The sequence below is a fragment of the Heliangelus exortis genome, chromosome Z (genome assembly GCF_036169615.1).
Source record: "Heliangelus exortis chromosome Z, bHelExo1.hap1, whole genome shotgun sequence".
NCBI classification, from domain to species: Eukaryota; Metazoa; Chordata; class Aves; order Apodiformes; family Trochilidae; genus Heliangelus; species Heliangelus exortis.
Genome location: NC_092454.1, coordinates 58663802 through 58686185, shown reverse-complemented (window position 1 = coordinate 58686185; position 22384 = coordinate 58663802). Strand labels below are relative to the sequence as shown.

The 22384-nt window shown below is 42.3% G+C and overlaps 1 protein-coding gene across 6 annotated transcripts in view; it reads right to left on the bottom strand.

Moving 5' to 3' along the window:
- The window catches only part of SEMA6A (semaphorin 6A), a 120528-nt gene that overhangs the window by 9926 nt on the left and 88218 nt on the right, over positions 1-22384 (bottom strand). For 3 of the 6 annotated variants that reach the window (XM_071731138.1, XM_071731140.1, XM_071731139.1), the window contains one exon: positions 19685-19849. The exons of the other annotated variants lie outside the window; for them this stretch is intronic. In XM_071731138.1, coding sequence (XP_071587239.1) covers positions 19685-19849 — 165 coding nt within the window. The remainder of the gene's footprint in view (positions 1-19684; positions 19850-22384) is intronic. 6 annotated transcript variants of the gene reach the window in all.

Genomic DNA, 22384 nt, shown 5'->3' with positions numbered 1-22384 from the left:
AACAAGAGCAGGACAGAGAGCAATACCTGGTCCTACAACTGCAAGTTCCTATGTGTGAATAATGTAGTTATGTGTCACAAAAAATAGAACCATAGATTCACAGAATGGTTTTGCTTGGAAGGGCCCTTAAAGATTACCTAGTTCCAACCCCCTTGCCACTGGCAGGGACATCTTTCCCTGGAACAGCTTGATCAAAGATCAAGGCCATCCAACCTGGCCTTGAATACTTCCAGGGGTGGGAGAGCCACAGCCTCCCTGAGCAACTTCTTCTAGTGTCCTACCATGCTCACAGGAAAGGAGTTCTTTGTAACATATAATCTAAATCTATCCTCTTTCAGTATGAAACCACTCCACATTGTACTGTTGCTACATGCACTTGTAAAATATCTGTCTGCAGCTTTCCTGTAGGCCTCCTTCATGTACTGAAAAGGTGCTCAAAGGTGTCCCCAGAGCCTTCTATTCTCCAGGCTGAACAACCCCAACTGTCTTAGTCTGTCCTCATAGGAACAGTGCTCCAGCCCTCTGATCCATCTTTGTGACCCACCTCTGGACTAATTCCAACAGCTCCATGTGCTTCTCACATTGGGAGCAGCAGAGCTGGATGCAGTACTCCAGGTGGGGTCTCAAAAGAGAAGAGTGGAGGGGGACAATCACCTCCCTCAACCTGCTGTCCACACATCTTTTGATGCAGCTCAGCAAACAGTTGGCTTTCTGGGGTGCAGGCACACATTGCCAGCTCATTTTGAGCTTTTCATCAACAAACACTCCAAGTCCTCCTCAGGGCTGCTCTTGAACCATTCTCTCAGGTGAGAACAAGGTCTGTCATAGCACCTCTCCTCTTTGGTTTATCTATTCCTTGGAGAAGGAAGTCGTTATCAATGAGTTCCAGCAATTTCTTGGCTATCAGGTTGGTTGAAGTTGAAGGTTGATGGGCTGATATGAGGCTAGTTCTACTACTCACCAATCTATAAAGAGCCTCATCTTCTCAATCTTTCTGGTTGGGTGCTCTATTGTAGACCCCCACTGTAATGTACCCTGTTCCTGCCTTCCCTTTAATCCTGACCCATATACTCTTGGTGGGATCCTCGTCCATCCCCAGGTGGAGCTCCATGGGCTCCAGCTGGTCAGTGATGTTGAGGACAAAGCCCGTTCACCATATCCTCTGCCTCTCCTTCCTAAAGAGCCTGTCTCCTTCCATTCCAACACTCCAGTCATGTGAGACATCCTACCATGTCTCCGTGAGGCCAATGAGATCATATCCCTGCAGGCACACACATATAACTCCTCTATAACTTCTCCTTTGTCCTTCATGCTATGTGCATTTGCATAGAGGCATTTAAGTTGGTACCCCAATTAAGCTGACTTACTGGCTTACTTAACCCCTTTCAGTTCAAGCACTACTGCTAGGTGTCATGTAGACACAGAGATACTCTGTCCCAGTAATGGTGCATGGCTGTGAGAGATGTACCCTGGACCACCTGCTACGTTTACCAAGAATGCTCTGTGATCACCTCTGCAGGAAGCTGTCATTCTCCAGCTTTCCAAAATTGCCTACAGCAGGTGGTAAAGTGGTAACCCAAAATGGTGGCACACATGAAATGAAAACACAAAGCTGGGAATTGAAGAATAATGTTTTGGCAGGAAAGTGAGGGGATAGCTGTGAGGGATAAAGTAATATTTATGTCTAGACCACACATTAACATCAGTCAGGGAGTGAGTATCAGTGCTGTCCTAAACTCCCTCTCTCTGGCTAAATGACAATGAACCCACTTCTATATCCAACGCCTACAAATTCACTTAAGAATTTCCACAGAACAAGTTATTGTTCCAGAAAGGCATGGGGATTTCTTTAATAGTGTTATTTAAGGGGAAAACTTGCAGCTAATGTATTTCTCCAGCGAAAGCTTCTCTGTCTGATGTATTCCTCCCTTTGCTTAGACTTGCAAGAAATAATGGTATAGACTCATTATGAATGGAAGTTTTTATGGGCGTCAGAATACCTTTTTTAAATACCACCGAATAGGTTTTAAACATATGTCTCCAGGTGTTACAACTGTGTTTACTAGCAGTCTCATGCTGCTAAAAGAGTATTTTGACCCGAAAAATCCCTGCAGGTACTAACAAGCTTTCTTCCTCCTTTTTAACCAGCACTAGGAATAAAAAAATTCAGAAGAATCTTGAGTGGACACCCTGATCTGAAAGGAAAGCAAATTCAGGAGTTACCAGAGTCTACCATGCATTTCTGTGATTTTATCTCATTGTTTCTCTTGAAGGAATGATTTCAACATTTGATATGAACACCCACATTATAATCCTAGTGATTTTATGTCTGCCACTCTATTGGAACTGCTTTGCTGAAAACAGTAAGCTTTTTCCTTCATCTTCCTTCTGGCTGCAAGGACTTGTTCTGCTAACTCAATGCAATTCTACCCAATATTCTTTTCTGTACTCAGTTTCACCATCAAGAAAAGAACAGCTCAAACATTCACAATAAAAGCTGCTTGAAAACAGTTGTGGATTTGTTTTTCCCCTCCTGTTACAGGAAAGCTGTACTGCTGATTAGAGAAAGTGTGCAACTGTAAGCTTTCCATGACTGTGCTGAGAAGAGTGATCCATCTCCCTACCAGATTCTGCTCTATGGCTCCCAAAGCCAGTTACCCAAGCTAGCATACTGAGATATCTGGTAAACAAAAAGAAGATGTATGCACTTGGAAAGAAGAACTGAACTTGGTAAAGAAAAAACCCTCAGTTATTAGAGGCCTGAGAATCATTAGAAGTATGAAGAGAAATTGTAATTCAAAACTATGAAATGAAAATCAATTTATAAATGTCTGAAGTAACACGTAACAAAGCCTTGAAAAGTTTCTAAACAATCAGATCAGCCACAGCCACATTTGTCAGGGTTTTTTTGACCCTTAATCAGAACTATTTCAGAAGAAATCCCTCCAGGATAGGTTCATCTATTGATCTCCAAGGGTGGTTTTGTTTCTCCTTTCAAATGGTCCAAATTATATCACCTCTCTCCTCTTTTGATGAATGACTGTCAACATGACTTTCTATAGAAAAAAGATGTTTGTGATTTACTAGAACAGGGAGATCAATAGGTGGCTTTGCTCTCAATGGGAAGATGGAGAATTTTCATTCTTGTATTTTTCTAAAGCTTGTCAAGTTCACCAAGAAAGGTAAGAGAAATGACCCCACCATATCCTTATAAAATAAGCTGTGAGTTCTGTAGTACCATTTTCAGAATGGATTTAAATTATCTGGTTTTAATTAAATTATGAGCCTGCAACCCAATTTTTCTACATGGCACAGTGGCCATACAAAAACTACACCAAAACTATACCATGGCCACACTTGTAACTTTTGAGAAATTAGAAAAAGCAGTTATTTTTTTAAAAAGGTACTATTATAGTGGAAATGACAAGATCTGAACCAGCAGATTCAAGCTCAGACAACTACCCCCCTCACCAAAATGAACAGGAAGCAGACATGAAAAGGACTGGAATAGCATAGTCTTAGAGCTTTTAAAAATTGTGTTACTTTTAAGTAGTATCTCTCCAAACAAATCAGTTTATTAAGCTTGCATGTATGGAAGCAGGCTTGAGATACACAAAGTCCTGGATCTGTAATATAATGATATAGGTCACTATAGTCCTGAAGCCAGCTCCATGTTATTTGTCCCAGTGGCTAAGCTCAATGCCAGCTCATACACTAGAAAGCACTTTTTTCCCACTGGCAGGTGGTATGCAGAAGCTGATAATTTTGAACTTCCACGATTTCTGTACTTTCGTTCAACTATCCCCCTTTCCCAGTGAGCAATGATAATTTTAGATGACTCTGTGTGATAGGGAATAAGCAGACATAGCAGATCCTCTAAAAAGAGTAAACCACAGGCATTCACAGTAGTTAAAAGAAAATGTATAAAATCCAAATGTCAGGGCAAAATAATTATTTGGAGGCTTTTCTCAGTAGAGACAAACTTTATGCTACTTTGCATGTTAAAACACAAGTTTCCTTTAAAGTCGGCTGCATTTCCTCTAATGACGTAAGAAAAGCTCAGTGCACATTCTGGGACCTTTCTACTATGCCTGGGATGAGTTTAAACATATCCAGCTGCTCTTTAGTAGTTTACTTCAGGGGATCTTTCACAGCTGGCTTAAACCAGATTTACATATGTTTGGCTGAATATTCATGATTTCAGGGCTCCAGAGATATTGTTGCAGCCTGCAAAGTGAATCTCTCATCTCCACAGTTCCCATTTCACTGCATGGAGCTCCTCTGATGGTGCAGAACAAATGCTGTGGGTTTTTTTTTATCCCTGCTGTGGGCATTATGTATTCTGGGCAGCTCACTGCCTTTCTGGAAGCAGTTTTTATGAACAGTGTCAAGGAAAGAGAAGCTGTCACTAAGAAATTCTGTGGCTTTTCCTTTCCTTTTTTACAGCCTGTTTTGAACTATGGCCTTTCTGCACACAAGGGAAAAGTGAAGTTTGCTGAATGTCAACATAAGCATCTCTGCTTAGCAGGCTGAAGCTCAAAGCAGACTTATGGAAGAATTGGGGTTAAATTTCAAACATTGCATACAAACTAAAAGCAAAAATTGTTTTCTCAACAGCTCTGATCTTCAAAGAAAAAAATGGAAATGCTAGTTTTGAGCATTTGTGACTGAACATGTTACAGCTAAAGTAACATAGCAGCCATCTATTTAACATCTAAGACATTTACATACTTAAGACTGTACCCTATGTTTCCTATTCCATGAGGTCCCTGGAAATTATTAAACTCTTGAAAAACTACGTGACCAAGCCAGCAATGTTTATTTATGCACACAGACTGCTGCTGGGTTGCTGTTGCAGGTTATGGACATAGCTGGACCTGAAATTAGGTCTGCTCTTACACAGAATAATGATGAAACCTCTTCTGTCATTACAATGCCAGCACTGTATATTTTGTGACAGAAAGCAAACACTGTGTATTAACTCTTCATTTCTCCTGCACTCATGTATACTGCAGGTGCAGACAAAAGACCCGGACTTAAGAATTAAAACATTTCTCCAGTGATCAGTAATAGACAATACTGCTTCTTCTAGAAATATTTGGAGGGCTGGTTCTGTAAGCAAAAGTAGATTATACAGATCTGATGTTAGGTTTATTGTTTCCTTCCATATTGTGGCACCATAGACTCATCTGCCTTTAAATAGGGTAATGGACTAAGGAATTGTGATGAGTTTGAAACACTGGCTTTAACAGTCAGCAGATTAATTTTACTGGTTGTTCTTTATGTACATCTCAGTACTTTTTCAAATGTAAATTCAAATGTAAAGCCTTCTTTTCTCTTGATTACATTTGCTCAAATCCACAGTCTCTGGTAAAGCAAGCAGGGTTACTGCTGCCACATCCTGAGGTAAAAGACAGCTTTTTTCTGATGGTCTTCTTGTTCTGGTGCTGCTATCATCTCTCTCTCACTACATTTTATGCCTACAGTGGTGTCTTCCTTCATGCATCTCTGTCAAATTTATAGTTCCCTTCATTCTTTGACCTAATTTTTATCACCTCCACACCTTGCTGACACTGCATGTACATTTACACTTTGGTGCCATTGATCTTCCTCTCCGTGAATTTTCTAGTGTGCCCAGTAGTTACTCTGATCAGTCTGCATCCCTGAATGAGATGAACCTGTAGCTTTACTCAGAGGACATACTGTAGCAAGCAGGTACCTATGCAACTTCAAGAAAGCTATCCCAGAGGCAACCTAGCCACAGTACTGTATTCTGTGTACAAACCAGTGTCTTCTCCAACACATTCAAGGCCCATCCAGACACCCTCTTGGCTGTCCAGATGCAGGACAGGCAGAGGTACCTGTATATTTGCCTTATCATGCATCTCACAAGCAACAGTGTTTCTGCAATACAATAGGTCCCCAGCCTTCTGCTCAGTTCTGGTACTGGGTCAAATACCAACTTTCTGGATTATTGTAGTGGTTGCTCAGTTCCTGCTCTTGCTCTTTCTTTAAGCCAATACTTTCCACTGCTGCAGGGAAATCAGGCAGCTTGCACAGGTTGCTGCTGTAACAAGGAAAACAGCTGGCTTTTTTTCTCATCTGTAGACTGTTTTTCAAGCCATGTTTACTGATCTATAGATATACAAATTTCCATGTGAGAGGTTAAAGCCTCAGTTTTTTCCTAGCATCGAGACCCTAACAAATTCATAGAATCATAGAATTGGCTGGGTTGGAAGGGACCTCAGAGATCATCAAGTCCAACCCTTGATCCACTACCACTGCAGTTACCAGACCATGGCACTGAGTGCCACATCCAGTCTCTTTTTAAATATCTCCAGGGATGGAGAATCCAACACTTCCCGGGGCAGTCATTCCAATGCTTGATCACCCACTCAGTAAAGAAATTCTTTCTAATGTCCAACTTAAACCTCCCCCGGCACAACTTGAGACCGTGCCCTCTTGTCTTGCTGAGGGTTGCCTGGGAAAAGAGACCAACCCCCCCCTGGCTACAACCTCCTTTCAGGGAGTGGTAGAGAGTGATGAGGTCTCCTCTGAGCCTCCTCTTTTCCAGGCTGAACAGCCCCAGCTCCCTCAGCCTCTCCTCATAGGATCTGTGCTCGAGTCCCTTCACCAGCCCAGTTGCCCTCCTTTGGACCTGCTCCAGGACCTTGATATCCTTCCTAAACTGAAGGGCCCAGAACTGGACACAGTACTTGAGGTGTGGTCTCCCCAGCGCTGAGTACAGGGGCAGAATCACTTCCTTGGACCTGTTGGCCACGCTGTTCCTGATCCAGGCCAGGATGCCATTGGTCTTCTTGGCCACCTGGGCACACTGCTGGCTCATGTTCAGCTTCCTGTCAATCCAGACTCCCAGGTCCCTTTCTCCCTGGCTGCTCTCAGCCACTCTGTGCCCGGCCTGGAGCTCCCCAGGGGGTTGTTGTGGCCAAAGTGCAGGACCCAGCACTTGGCCTTGTTGAACCTCATCCCGTTGGAATCAGCCCAACTCTCCAGGCTGTCCAGGTCCCTCTGCAGAGCCCTCCTGCCTTCCAGCTGATCGGCACTTCCCCCCAGCTTAGTGTCATCTGCAAATTTGCTGGTGATGGACTCAATCCCCTCATCTAAATCATCAACAAAGATATTAAACAGAACTGGGCCCAACACTGATCCGTGGGGGACACCACTAGTGACCGGCTGCCAACAATCTCTCTTATCTCAGTAATATATATTTATTCTCTTCCCTCCTTTCTAAGCATAGTGTAGGTGAGATCATACCTTTTGCAGAAGCACAGCTGTTGTGTTTCAAGCAGAGATAAACTGTATTGCCTTTTCAGGTCTTGATGCTGTGTATATGAAAGTACCCACTAAGTTAATATTAGTAATTCGGTGAGTGAGAACTGCTACACCCAGGTATGGAAAATTAATTGGCCTTGTTGGATGACTGCCTCAGGGCATTGCCTGTAGCTTGGTCATATTTAGACAAAAAGCACATAAAGTGCTGCAAGACTCTAAGACCTCTTTAAGACACTCAATAGAAACCAGTGTTTTGTAGAGATAAAGCCAAATGCTATCTGCAAAAAAAACCAACTCCATCAATTCTCAGTACTCTCTATGTTCTTTGTTATGAGCCATGACAGCCAAACCTCTGGGTAGGCTCTGTGGTGAATGCAAGAGGATCAGTGGGGAAAGCAGGCAGAAGAAGGGAGAGAGGGCACTCCTGCTCTCTGTCCTCCTTTGAGAGCCTCCAACTGGGACTCGCCCAGCAGTGAATACACACTGAGAATAGCTGAATGGTTTTATGGTAGCTACAAGCTGGTGGCAGGAATTAAAGTTCTCCAGTGGCTCAAAGAAATTTTCCACAGCCTTTTTTGCACCACATGACAAGACCAATTTTCTTAGCTTCTTTCAAAACAAGCAGTACTCGGTGTTTACTCATAGTACGGCTTCTGTCTCACTCACCCTATGTGCTTTTAAACAGGAATTCAATATAGTTTTCTAATTTAAAGAATATGGAAACACCTGGAAAATATGTGCTTCTCAAAAGACTTTTGGAATTATTTTAATAAAAGCTTCAGTGAACTGATGTTCAGGAAGTGTTTCTGTGCATGCTTAAATTCCCTGTGTTTGTGTTTAGTATTTGTAGGTCTTTCAGGCACTCCAAACCCCCCCCTCTGTTTCCTTCTACAAGAACATGATCGTGAATATTAGTAGCTTTGCAGGGCTTTAAAATGTGCCTGCTTTCCGCTCCTCATTTTTTTTTTAACAGCTGTTCTTTTATTTTGTATCACAATTGTGGCTAAGATGGGATGGAGCATGAACAAGATGGCATGTTATTGACAGCATGCATCTGGTGTTATTTTCCAATTAAAAAAATCCTTGTTGGGCACATGAAAGAACTGTCTAGTTTATGCCTAGTTGTGACAGTGCTATCAAGCAAGCTGCACCTTCATCTGAGATTTTATTTCACAGAAGATAGCAATATTTGGTTGCTGGTGGGAGAGCTACAATTTATATTGAAGTCTAACCACCTTGGGAGACATGGGAGGCTGGAAGTGGTCTGGAGGCTATCCACTGGGACTCACTGTTTCAGAGTATTACAGGTACTCTTCTAGACAACACAGAGCTGGTGATGAATGTGCTGTTAGCCATTTCCAAATGTTTGCTGTATTGTACAGCTGTGCCAGAAACGCCTCTTAGATGCTACCTGAGCAACTTCTCTATAAACTGCCTCAAGCTTTTCTAAGGCCAATGGAGCTGTTAAAATGTACTTCAGCAGAGACTCTGACTTATTCTGATCTGCTGGGGCAGGGAGAGCTGTCAGACTATCAGCTAGTGGTTAGAATGCTTATCAGTCACAGCACCAGCACTGAATGCACACAGAATTGTCTGTGTGTTCAGTCTCTTCTGGGTAGGAGAGACTGAAATTTTTCAAAAGCTTACATCTTGGCTTCTTTTTCCCTCACAGGGATTTCAGAATGCACATTTTAATATAATGGTAAACTTGCACAATCTGCTCCAAAACTTCTCAATAAAATGCCCTTAAGACCTTTCTTTTGTGACATGAGAATAATGATATATTTTTCCCTATCCTCTTTCTCAGCCACTGGCACAAAAAATCTCCAAACACATCACTAAAATCTAGGAAAAATCAGAGCAACAGTAATCAGATACCAGAGACTATAATGTCTGGCTAAATGATTATTAGAGAGCTCAAAGTAACACCCACCAACCATCTGAATAAACTAAGGATATTCATAGGAACAACTATGAAACTTCCCAAATGTGATAACATTTGTTATCTGTATTTCATGTTTAATAAAATCAGCATGGTACAATCTAAATTATGCCCTCTTCAGGTTTTCCTTTTTTAATTAACTATATGCTGTTAATGAGTAAGAACCAGCCCATTTTGACATAAAGAATTAAGCTCACCTTTTTTATCTTAAAGAAAAAAAAAGAAAACATGGCAAAGGATCAGTGAGGATCCTTCCTACATTCTGAAATGGATGTTGATACTATTCACTAAAAGGTTATCTCTATGAGAAGAAGGCAGGTGGTATTTTGTACAGAGGCATGTAATTAAACAGTTCACAGTCCACTGATCATATTAAAAGTGTGCTGAACCAGGACTGTCAATGTTTATGTCATTGTAAAATTACTACAGGACATCTTACCTATTAATTAATATAATTATTAAAACTAGGCACATCCTATATGAGAAAAATGAATTATTCATGTATCTTTAACAGTATATTGACATTTTAATTGTACACTGGCATTAACTTAACACCAGAGGCACTTTAATTGTCTTTTACCTACTAGATTTTCTGCTTTTAAATCCCTTCAAATTTCAAGGCAGTTTCAGAAATCTCATTTAATTGGCCAGATTGCCCTACCAATTTAGCATCTTTGTAAGGCATGTTGTCTACCTGGACTCAATAACATGACACAAAAATTAAACCTGGTGTTACTTCATATCCTGCCCACTGATTACGCTTTGCTACAGATAGAGCGGCGGCCCTGAGGGGCCAGCATACTTTACAATGAATTCCCAGGTCTTGACAAATGTGACAATGCTACAAGGGTCAAACAAGAGCACGAGGCAGCCTGTGCTCCTCCACTGAGCTGTCCTCATGGGGTAACTGGATGAAGGCAGCTGGGGATCCAGTCCATCACACAATAGCATTAATGCCCTGAACCCTGAGCAGCTGCCTTGACAAATTAGATGTGGCCCCTTTTATTGAAAAAACAGATCAAGGTCCTAGGGTAATGTCAGTTTTCCCCTGTTTTAGAAAGACAGGCTTCTACTGCTCATTGCATCCTGGAAACGGATGGTATGATTTTAAATCTATGCAGGCGGACAATTACAGGTCAAGGATACCTGCTGTGTCCTGCAGCCCCGTTTGACATTTGATGATCTCTATTTTAAACTTTAAAACCTTCTTTAATTTGCAGAATCTACTAATTTGGGGGCATTTAGAAAGAAAAGCTCTGTTGAAAGTTTTCATAACCAGAAGCTGCACATTAACACAATGTTGTCTATTACAAATAATGTCTTTTTTTTTTTTTTTTGCTAATAAGAAGCAACTAGCACTTGGTTTCCATCTTGATACGCATGTTTCCACCCCTGCTACTTAAATCTGAAATCCATACTGTTAGAAAAATGTAAAAATATTTTGATTTCTGACAATTTTAAATTAGTGCCAGTGCTGAAGTATAGGCATTTATTTAGGGGTGGCATGGGCAGTTGTTATGTACTGGAATATACCCATCCATTATTTTTATTTCCTCATTCTTGTCTGTCTTTTGAAGTGTAAACTCATTTAGTCTGTGACTAAATGAGCTGGGTTTCTTTCTGTAAGGTTTGAAATGAAGTCACAGAGAAGAGACACTAAATCACTGCCCTGTATTCTATCACAATTCCCATTTTTTATTAAAATTGGCTTAAGAATGTGGCCCTATCCAGGGGCTTAGTTTCTGTCACCTATTTTCCATGTCTTGTCTTCTCTCTGTCTCTTTGCTCTTGTCCTCATAGAAACATAGAAAAACATAATGAAAACAAGTTAAAGACAGTCATTTGTCAGAAACATCCCTTCCATAATTCTTAATTCATCAATTTTATATAGAAATACCATTTTATTAACTAGCATCTAGTCTTCTACTCCCACTGTCTGAACTGGAGGATGCAATAGAGATGATTAGCTGTTTCGAGACCTGGGAGCAGCCAGCTTCTACATGCAAGACAGAACAGAGGAAGGATCAGTGTCATTCCTCATGACAAATCTGATGCATTCCCTTAATCCTGACTGCACAGCTCTCTGATGTATGTCATAGATTGTCAATTTTCTGGCATGCTTGCTAGTTGTATTAGCTTGGTTTGGTGCACAGGTCCCTGGACATTAAAAACTCTGCTGAGGTATTTGGTCCCATTTAACTACAAACAGTGGATTTCTAGTACTTGTCTGATATGGAATTAAATGGTGTTCCATGGCAGGTATGCCAGGAAGACATTCAGCTCCTGGACAAGTTGCTCATTAGGGCCATTCTAGACAAACATAGGGTTGTCTGTTTGTCTGCTTTTTTAAAAAAGAATTATTATTTTACCCAAGCAGATAGTATATATGACAAATGCCAGTAAGCCCCCCCCTTAGAAACATGGCTATTTACAGTAAGCTGATATTAATATATCTAAGAACATTTTAGAAAAAAAAAATCTGTTTTTGTTTAGCACAGATTAATCCAACCAACTGCTGTTTAAACCCTAATGGGAGAAGTCAATAGGTTTTAATCTTGATTTGGATCTACGAAAGTTTAAATGGACTAAGTCCCATGTCATCTTCTTTTGTGTAGGTGAAATCCCTCTGTGAAGCACTGCAGCTCTGAGTAACCACACCTCTCACTTCAAATCTCACCCAAACACTAAAGAATCATTGACAGAATCAAGGTGAATTCCCTACACTCAGCACTGATCCCTGGAGGACACCACGGCTGCCAATTGGATCAGCACTGTTCAGCACCACTCTCTGGTGGCCTCCAGCAGTTCCTAACCCAGCACAGAGTGCTCCTGTCTGAGCCCTGGGCTGACAGCTTTTCCAGGAGAATACTATGGGAGATGGTGTCAAAGGCTTTGCTGAAGTCCAGGGAGACTCCATACACAGCCTTCTCCTCATCCCCCAGGAGGGTCCCCTGATCATAAAAGGAGAACCGGTTGGTCATACAGGACCTGCCCTTCCTAACCCTGTGCTGGCTGGGTATGATCCCCTGTCCCTCCTGTAGGTGCTATGTGATTGCCCCCAGGATGATCTGCTCCATAACCCTGCCAGGCACTGAGGTCAGGCTGAGAGGCCTGGAGTTTCCTGGGTCCTTCTTTCATCCCTTTTTGTGTATCGCCAGCTTCCAACCACCTGGGACCACCCCAGTGAGCCAGGAGTGTTGATAAATGATGGAGAGAGGCTTGGCGAGCTGTTCTGCCAGCTCCCTCATCACCCTTGGGTGGATCCCATCTGTCCCATAGACTTGTGAGGATCCAAGTGGCTATTTGCAGGTCACAAACTTTTCCCTCCAGGATTACAGGGAAGATACTCAGCTTCCTATTTCTCTCTACAAGCCCCACAAGCAGCTGTCCTCAGGACAACCTGTCTTACTATCGAAAACTGAGGTAAAGAAAGCGTTAAATACCTCAGCCTTTTCCTCATCTTTGGTAACTATGTTTCCCCCCATTTCCAACAAAAAAATGGAGGTTTTCCCTGCCCCTCCTTTTGCAGTTGATGTATCCATGGAAATACTTTTTGTTATCCTTAATGGAAATGGCAAGATTGAGTTCAAATTGTGCCTTTATCTCTCTGATTGTCTTTCCACGTGACCTAACTATATTCCTAAACTCTTCCTGAGTTGCCAGCCTTTTACCATAGACTGTAATCTCTCTTTTTACCCAAAATTTCCTTCCATATCTCCCTGTTCAGCCAGAGCAATCATCTTCCCCCCCAGTTTGCCTTTGAACACACGGGGACAGGCTGCTCCTTTGCATTCAGGACTTGGACCTTGAAGTACACTCATCCCTCCTGCACAAACCCCTTTGTTTTCAAGGGCTGTTTCCCAGGGTACTCTCTGAATCAGTCTTCTGAAAAGGCCAAAATCTGCCCTCCAGAAGTCCAGTGTAGAGGTTTTATTGTTGGCCCTCCTTGCATCTCTGAGTATTAAAAACTCAATTATTTCATGGTCACTGTGCCCCAGAAGGCCTCTGACCGCTACATCTCCCACCAGGCCCTCTCTGTTTGTAAACAGAAGGTCTAGTGGGGACCCATCCCTGGTGGGCTCATTTACCAGCTGGAGAAGGAAATTATCCTCTATATGCTCCAGGAATCTCCTAGACTGTCTCTTCTCTGTTGTGTGGAGTTCCCAGCAGACATCTGGCAGGTTAAATTCACCCATGAGAACAACGGCTGGTGATTTGGAGACATCTTCCAGCTGCTTGTAGAATAATTCATCACTCTCATCATTCTGGTTGGGTGGTCTATAACAGACTCCCACCAAGATGTCAGCCTTATTGGCCTTCCCCCTGACTTTGACCCACAGGCACTCAACCTTATTGTTACTGACCTCAAGTTCTACAGTCAAGAGACTCTCTAACATATAGAGCCACTCCTCCACCTCTCCAACCTTGTCTGTCCCTTCTGAAGAGCTTGTAGCCATCCATGGCAGCACTCCAGTCATGGGAGTCATCCCACCACGTTTCTGTGATGGTGACTACACCAGAGCTTTCCTGCTGCACAATGGCTTCCAGCTCCCCTTGATTGTTTCCCACACTGTGTGCACTGGTGTACATGCACTTCAGCTGGACTGTTGATTTTACTCTTAATTCAGGCTTTCCATCCTCGGGCTCATCTTTGGAGAGCCTGGTTTCAATTCCTCCCCCCTAGCCCCCCCCTTCAAACCTAGTTTGAAGTTTGGGGCATCAGCTCTCCTGATCAGCCCTGCCAACTCACGGGCTATCTGTCACATCTAGACAGACGAAGCCCATCTGATTTGAGGACACTGGGTACCATGGAATTTATCCCATGGTCAAAGAACCTGAAACCCTGCCATTGACACCAGTCCCTAAGCCATGAGTTAACCTGCTGGATCTTCCTGCTTGTTCCTTCATCCATTGCTGTCATTAGAGGGATGGAGAAGAACACAGCTTGGGTTCTTGATCCCTTCAGCAGTTGCCCCAAGACCTTGAAGTCTCTCTTGATTGAATGGGTGCTATACAAATACAGAGTATTTGCTTGGCCTTGAATATCCAAGCCCTCCAGCTTCAGACCTGAAAACAATGACTCAACAGATAAATCTTGACAAACTCTGTGCTACTTTAAATCCGCTCCTGAATTATTACAAAGTGCCAGCAAGATAGTAAATAATTCTCCCTTCTTCCTCTGACATAAGATGCTTTCAGTGTTTTACAACCTTGTACAAGTTAGCATATAACAACATTCCTGTGTAAAAACATACTCTGCAAATGTGCTTCCTGGTGTAAAACTCAGCCCTCCCATGATGAACACCAGTTATTTAATTTAAGCAAAAAAAGAATTCAAAGCTTTTATTTGCCACAGACATTTTCTCTCATTTCATGTCTACTTGTAAGGTATCTTGTTAAATCCATAACGCTTCCATTCTTTGTCATAACAGTACCTGAAGTTTCTTCTAATTCTGTATCATTGCAGCAAAATTTGCCTGAACATTTGCAGACCCTCTGGAGACAAGAATTGTCAACACTAGGCAAATCTTTCAAGTAGAGATAATCATGGTAAAATTTAGTAATACTGCCACTTGTGTACACTATGAAATACCTTCTGGACTAAGGTTTTGAAATTAACCACCTTTGGGCTCCACAGTAGCACAACACTCTCCAAACAGAGGAGTTGCTAGTGTCTAATTCTGTACCAGAGGAAGGGCTGCATTTTTATTATTATTATTATTATTATTATTATTATTATTATTATTATTATTATTATTATTATTATATTATTATAAACAGAAGGTCTAGTGGGGACCCATCCCTGGTGGGCTCATTTACCAGCTGGAGTGGGAAATTATAATAATAATAATACTAATATAGATTGTACATTCTATAAAATAATGGGTTTTACCAGATGCTGTATATATCAGGAGCATTCTTGAGATCCAAACATACCAGCAACACTTAACTCTGTCAACTGAGTCCATCACACTCTGATTCTCATCATCTTTTTACCAGTTACTTGGACAGTGACAAAAAGCTTGCTACAGAAAGGAGATACCACCTCATAATCTTCACTTAAAGGGTGTTAAGACAAGTAAGAATACAAACATTAAGCCTGCTAATAGCAATGCTACATTTTTGTCTTTCAGTGCCCAGCTCAGACACATCCACCTGTGTGAATAAAAAATTCATAAAACTGAATTTGCAACCGATTTATCAACACTGTGATTAAAAGGCAAGCTCCAGACACCCAGAGACCAAGTGAGAAAACTGGGTAGTTGGCTGCATTTGTGCTAATGAACCCAGGACTTGAAAAGCATGAGTCACTTCTGAAGGGAGGCAGAAAGGACAGGAGTCAGCAGAGAAGGGCAGCAGGGTAATGAGGGGGAAGGCCAGCTCCTCCTGAAGAAAATCACTTTGTTTTCTCCATGTACATGTCTGTCCCCCCTTCGTTAGTAGGACAACTACAGAGAGACACAACAGCACTACAGCATCACTAGGGTGTAGAGGTAAAGCCTTGGAGTGCCCCACAGAAGGAGCTTTGTGACTGTGGAGGGAGGGGAACCAAGTACAATGGCAGCAGGGGGGAGGGTTAGATGGCAAGGTTAGTGAAACTGGTTCAACAAAAGTGAGAGAGAAACACACAATTAAATTAACACTAGAAGACAGCAAGAAAGGAAACAGAACATAAACATACTCTAGGACACGTTTTTGGGGTTTTTTCTTTTTTTTCCTGAGGAGGAGATGAGGAAAGAGGGGTGCACTTTGCCCAGCCAGGGATAATTTTTGTTGTTGTTGTTCTGCAAGAGGAAGGGCAGATTCCCTAATGGCCAGAATGAAAATGCCAGTAGGATGACAATGCATAGTTCCCAGTCTATGGGTTCCACTACACATTTTTATCTTGGCAAGAAATGTATTGAAGCTCAGAAACAACAATCCCAGAATATATTTAGCTACTAAAGCTGTGGCACACAAATGTCACATTCCCATGAGTCAATCCTTTTAAAGAACCCCCTCTTCACACCCCCACAGATATTCCCCAAGATGCCTGCACTGAATTAAAAGTGAAGCATATGGATGGATGTGACATCATCAAAGCACCCGTGTTACAGAAAAGAAAACAGCAAGTGGATTCTTTACAATTAGTACAACCAGTAAGAAGTCGTTTGCGAGCACAGGAAAAGAAAGAAAACACTGTTCAAGGGATTAGACACAACCAATGAAGAAAACCACAAAGCACTTTGCAAAACAAATAAAAAAAGTTGGTATTTAAAAAAAAAATATTTTTTTCTCAGTGAATATGTGAAAGTAAAAGAAATCACAACAAAAGTGAAAACAGAATCGTAATAAAAGGATAGTAAGTGTAACATTTTCTGATTTAACTTTGTGTAAGAACTCTTTCCTTTGCCCTTTTAAAACAATGAATCAATACTAATTCTGGAGCCAACCAGCTCTGACTGGGCAAGGCAAAGAGTAACAGCACAAAAGTACATGGTAATGGTAAACAACCATGCGGTCACCTCTGCCGCCATTGTTTTGATTTTGTGTAGACTGCTTCCAGCTTTGTCAATATTCATAATTAGGCACCAAAGAATGCATGATATTTAAATGACCCTGTCAAGTGCTAATAGGGCTCTTTCATAACCATCACTCCCTGGGGAAGGGACTGCTGAATGTAAGCCACCTCATCAGTCAGTGAATTGAAACGAAAATTATCAGAATCCAACAACTACACATTTATTAATATTTTCACTGCATGATCTTCTGGAAGCTGCCACTGGAAGATGCTTCTAAGGGACAGCTTTCCACCTGTTAAACACTGCTTCACAGAAGTAGGGATCCACACATAACAAATAGTACCATTAAAATGTGTCTCCACATTCTTCTGGGTACATAAAAGGGACAGAACTTCCACTGTTGGTTGGTTGCTCTGATGCTTCTCCAATGTCTGATGCCAGTGGAAGAGCTGGATTCAAGGATCAGTTCCTTCCTTTCTCATCCAATCTGCATAATGACACCCCCTCCACTCAGGGGGGAGATACTACTTACTTTCTGAGGGAACACTGGACTTAGAAATGTCCTCTCACCTCAAGCTGTTTCAATACCAGCTGTTACTAAATAACTGGACATAAAAAGAATAAAAATCCTTTTTTTTTTTTTTTTTTTTTTTTTTTTCTGTCATCATTATCATTGATTTACTGGTGAGAAGAAAAAGGAGTTCTAGGAAGATCACCTGCTATCTTTAGCATGCAGGCTCACCAGCCTTCTGCCCTCTGTATATGTGATACTCAGGAATCACTTTTTCTGAATTTCTCTTCTACAGCTGAAAAGTGAGGGCTGAGGAATTAAAAACTGATCTTAAACAGGAATTAGGAACATGAGCATTTCACTTCAGCACCCTCAGTCCCTTGCATCCTAAATTATGGTTTTGAGTTTGAGTATTGTAGTTGCCTAAATTCTTCCTCTGCTGAGACTCAGCAGCCTCTTTGTCTGCTGGAGCTCTGTGCTTAACTCACAGGTAAGCATGATCAGGTTCTAGTGATTCACATTTTTGCTTTAGGTTTGCAGTCATTCTTGAGAATGACTACAGGATCAAACTGTGAAAAAAATGGTTTGAGCAGGGGCTACTTCTGAAACTCAGGGTTTTGGGTTTTTTTTAACAGGAAAAGCTCATTGCTGGGAGGTGGTAGTCTGCATCCTTTGCCTGAGAGAATTTGAATCTTCATATCCTATTTCCTGCCACCAAGCCTGAAAGCCACGGCTACTAGATTGATGTTTGCCATGGCATCTCACGGAATTTTACCACATCTCCTGCCCGATTTGATCAGCCTCCTCAGCTGGAAAAACACTTCAGGCTTCATCTCTGCTGGGTCAGCCAGGTGATGTCCATTGCTTTCATGCCTAGGAGACGTGAAGGCTCTTTGAGGTCAATCTTGGGGAGTTCCATGGGAAATCCAGGATACCCCAGGACCGTGGGAGGCACAGTGTCCAGGGCTGCTGTGAATAACAGGCCCTGAGTTCACAGTTTGGGTCAGGACCACCGTCAGAACAAGATTGTTCTGCAATGTTAACGTGCTAGTTACTGCCTGCATCAAATCTCCACTGCCAATGAAGACAACTTAAGATTCCTTGGGTCAGATGGAGGGGATGGAGTATGATTTAGTAACCTACTAGTTTGGGCAGACAGTGCAAAGCTGCAGATCTGGCATGCCAGTAGCTTTCTCCAGCAGCAGCTGATGCTTTTGTCTAATGAGCTTTTCATGTAAAATGCATGAACAATAGAGGCTGGAATCCACATTTCAATTAATATTTTAAGTGTTTTATATCAAGTATTCATAGCAGAAAGAACTGAAGCTCATGTGTGTTCTTGCCCCTGGTGAGTGCCCTAACCACTCAGTGAGTGAGTTTTGCTCATGCCCATCCTCATAGACCAGTACTTAATTAGTCCATATAGAGCAAAACATCTTCAACAGAGAAGAGCTTGAAAGAAGTGATCTAAGAACACCCTGGAGAAGAATAACAAGGGCTCAGATCTCTCTGTGTAGTGGAGCTATTTGAACCTAAGTTCCCTATTTACAAAGGAACCATTTTAACCTCCTTGAGACACAGAGTAAAAGGAGCTGGGAAAACAATGGAGGGCCAAGCTGGACTGAGGAAAAGCTCCTCTTTCTCTAAGCACATTCAAGTCGTAAACTTAGATAATTCTCTGTATGCACAGAAAAGGGGGACTGTAGGCCAAATGACAATGCTGTCACTTGTACTAGACCCGACTGTGCTTCTGCACAGGGATGAAACTACACCTAAATCCTAACTTTTCTGTGCTTTAAAAATGCAACACAGAACCTCTCTTCAACAGCAGTCATCTCTGTAAATTTTAAAATATTCTGACTACCTCTGCAGCCCCCATTCTCAAAGGTGCTTGATGCTCAGGTCTCACTGGAGACAGTGGGACAGCCTCAGTGGCTAGGACTTGTGTCAGCTTTACTTCAATGGTTAAATTAAAGAAGACCTTCATTATCTCCCTTTGTCATTGAGAGTCAGAAATAACATGAAATTATCTGAGATCTGCTGTGCTGCCCTGGGAATTCAGACAACTAGGCAATATAAAAGTGCACCCTCAAGAACAATGAGAAGCCATAGGTCTTCCTCTGCAAGACAGTGGGGAGGGGGGAGTGATCAAGCTTAAAGAGAGCTAAATCCCCACTCCTTCCCTCTTTCCTGTACACATGCACAACACACACTGCAAAAGCATGCACTTCTGTTTGTTTTGTGTGGTTTCCTCAGGCAGTGAATTATCTAGGACTGAGTCTGAGATTGGCTGTTTAGTTTCAGGCTTTACGATAAGCTTTTAATTATAGCACAGGAGTTTTATTACATGTTACTCTGAGCCAGCTGGAAGCAGTTACACTTTAGTCCTGCACCCCCCCCGCTCCTCACCAGAGGATGTCATTTCCAAGGCCTTACCCTTCTTGTCTTGATGATTATGGGATGAAACTGCCACATATGGATCTGTATTTTCAGATGAACCAAGAGGATCCTTCCAATCCAGCATGCGTCCCCTACCATCATAACCCTGTCGAGTGCGAGAGTCAGAAGTGGTCGTGCTTGGGACTAGGGAACTGGAGTGTCCTGTTCATATTATAAATACAGGTAGGGAAGACAAGTCTCATTAGTCACTTACCATGCTACCTCACCATGCTCAGGAATGTACCCACTGCTTTTCTTCCATGATGGGCAAACATCTTCTCTTGGGCTGAGCAGTAAGTCCTTCAAAGCACAGCCCCAAGGAAACAGGGGATTTGAACCTTCAGATCAGTCAGGCAGGGACTGTTAAGCAGTGCACACATGCCTTGGGCTGCTGTTGAGCTCATGTTTGCATGGTTTTACTCAGCAGAGCTAAATGCATGTGGAGGAGAGCGATTGCACTTCATCCAAGTGAAGCATCATTTGACTGAGTTCAGCACACACACCTGACTGACACCGAAGTGTCAGCCCACACTGTCTGGTACTGGCTTAGTTAAAATGCAATTTAAAAGAAAAAACAATTTAAAATGGAACAACTTCTTATTTGGCCAAAACTGAAGGAAAATGCCATCAGAACTACAACAGGGAGATTCCAGTAGCTCTCTGCCCCATGGCCCCAGAGGAATGAAGCACAGTCCAGCAGCACAGTGCTGTACCACAGCATCACACTCCCAACAGGAACTGAGCAGGGCATGCCAGCCACCTGCATCTGTTTGCACCCTTGCCATGGGTCCTGTCTGACCTGATGGCCCAAAGTGGCCCTGAGATGAGGATGAAACTTAATCTCATTTCTCCTCAGATTATAAGTGAAGACAATGCCTTACTGTGTGGATCTATGATTCCAGTAGCTGCTGCACAGCCTCCTCTGAACACAGAAGTCTCACATGCCCTTTTTCCATTATAGCTGCTCTGTACATTATTACTGTTGTCCTGAATGAAGCCAAGAAGCTCCTCACTGATCAAATACACTCCAACAAACAGCAGATGCAGAGGACACACCCCTCTGGTGAGTCCACACAATTTTGGCAGCAGCTTTGCTTGAGTAGAGATGTGTTTGTAGACTCATACATCCCTTTCAGCTAGGTTCTGAGAAGTACATCAGCACCCCAAATGCCTAGAGTGCTTGGAGTCTATAGCCTTTGAAAGATGGCTTGAACCTGAACTTCCCAGTGGCTTGGGCTGTTGTGTCACTGTTGGGGAGGGGACACCAGCACTCCACCCATGCCACATTTTGACCTTAAAATGTGCACATCTCTGAAAGTTCCCTTTCACCACATGAACCAAAAAGAGCTGCTTTCAGGAAGACACAAGCAGCTCTGGGCCTTTACCTACTTTCCTGAAAGAGCTCATCAAAGAGGGGCTTTTGAAAAATGCTCATATACAAACCAAGAGAATTGGATTATTCACAGACAGAATGGCAGAATAACGCTTTCTCTTCAGATACTGTGGGACAGACTAACAGCAGTTCTGCATTCTCCTGCCTCCTTTAACATCTCTGCAAATTAATTTTCTTTCCTTAGATGTGAGTTTCCCTTGGAGAAGAGTCCAATCACCAGGCTACAGACTGCCCTAGCAGGGACCCTCTGCCTGCTCCTTCCTTTGATGTTTTTTACTGCTCAGAAAAATAATTTGAGGCTTACTGGAGCAGAGATAGAGAAAACCAAGGAGCTCAAATTTAGAGCTTTGCAGTGAAGGTACAGAGCTGGGCATGTAGAGACTGTGCTTCTGTATGTTACATTAAAGCATCACTGGACAAGCATAGAAGTTTTGGAACCTGTAACTCAAAAAGGCTGCTTTAGATGGCTCCTAAAGCCATCAGCCCCAGCTCTCAACAGTGCAAAGAGCTGTTCAACATAGATTCCTGATTTTACTCTAGCAATCAAAAATCTAAATGTTAGCCACCAATGCTCCCAAGGTTTTTGATGCATCCATGTGCTCCATTTTATCCAACCCTTTCCAGTTTCATGGAATTGAACTACTGATGAAGTCAGCAAAGAAGTTGCAGCTTCTATTATGATTTAAAGAAGTCCTGCTGAATATTAATCATCTTACAGAGAAAGAAAACATCTGTACTCCTCCAGACATTTTTGAGAAGCCCTTTGGATTTACTCCATGGGATTGATTATATCTGGCAGCACTTTGGACTGTGTTTTGCATGGGACATGGACACAACTAACTCCTAAGACTGGTATGCTTAGCAAGGAAAATTGGTCTGATTCAAAGTGTTCTCACCATGGAGCCAACCTTCAGCTACTGAACACAATCAGCTGAACACACTTCAGCTACATTAACACAATTTAGCTCTAAACCTCAGGCTGAAGGCTTATACTGACAGAGGAACTGTATGATTTTTTATGATAGGAATCATGGTTTGCCCCAGGTATCTTTCTGTAACATGATAAATTAGAAGCTTTATTTTGTTGAAGACATAAAGCGAATAGAAAAGAGAAGCCAAATATTCACTTGTAAGAAGTTTCCATAAACCATAGCATGGGTGGGAGCACTGGTAACATACAGATAGATGGATGATGGCCTCTAATCCAAACGTGCTGTCTGCTCCACAGCAGCCTTGCAGCAGGGCTGCTTGTTTCCAAATGCACAGGTAGAGGTTCAGAGACTGAAAACACATGCCCTCCTGAA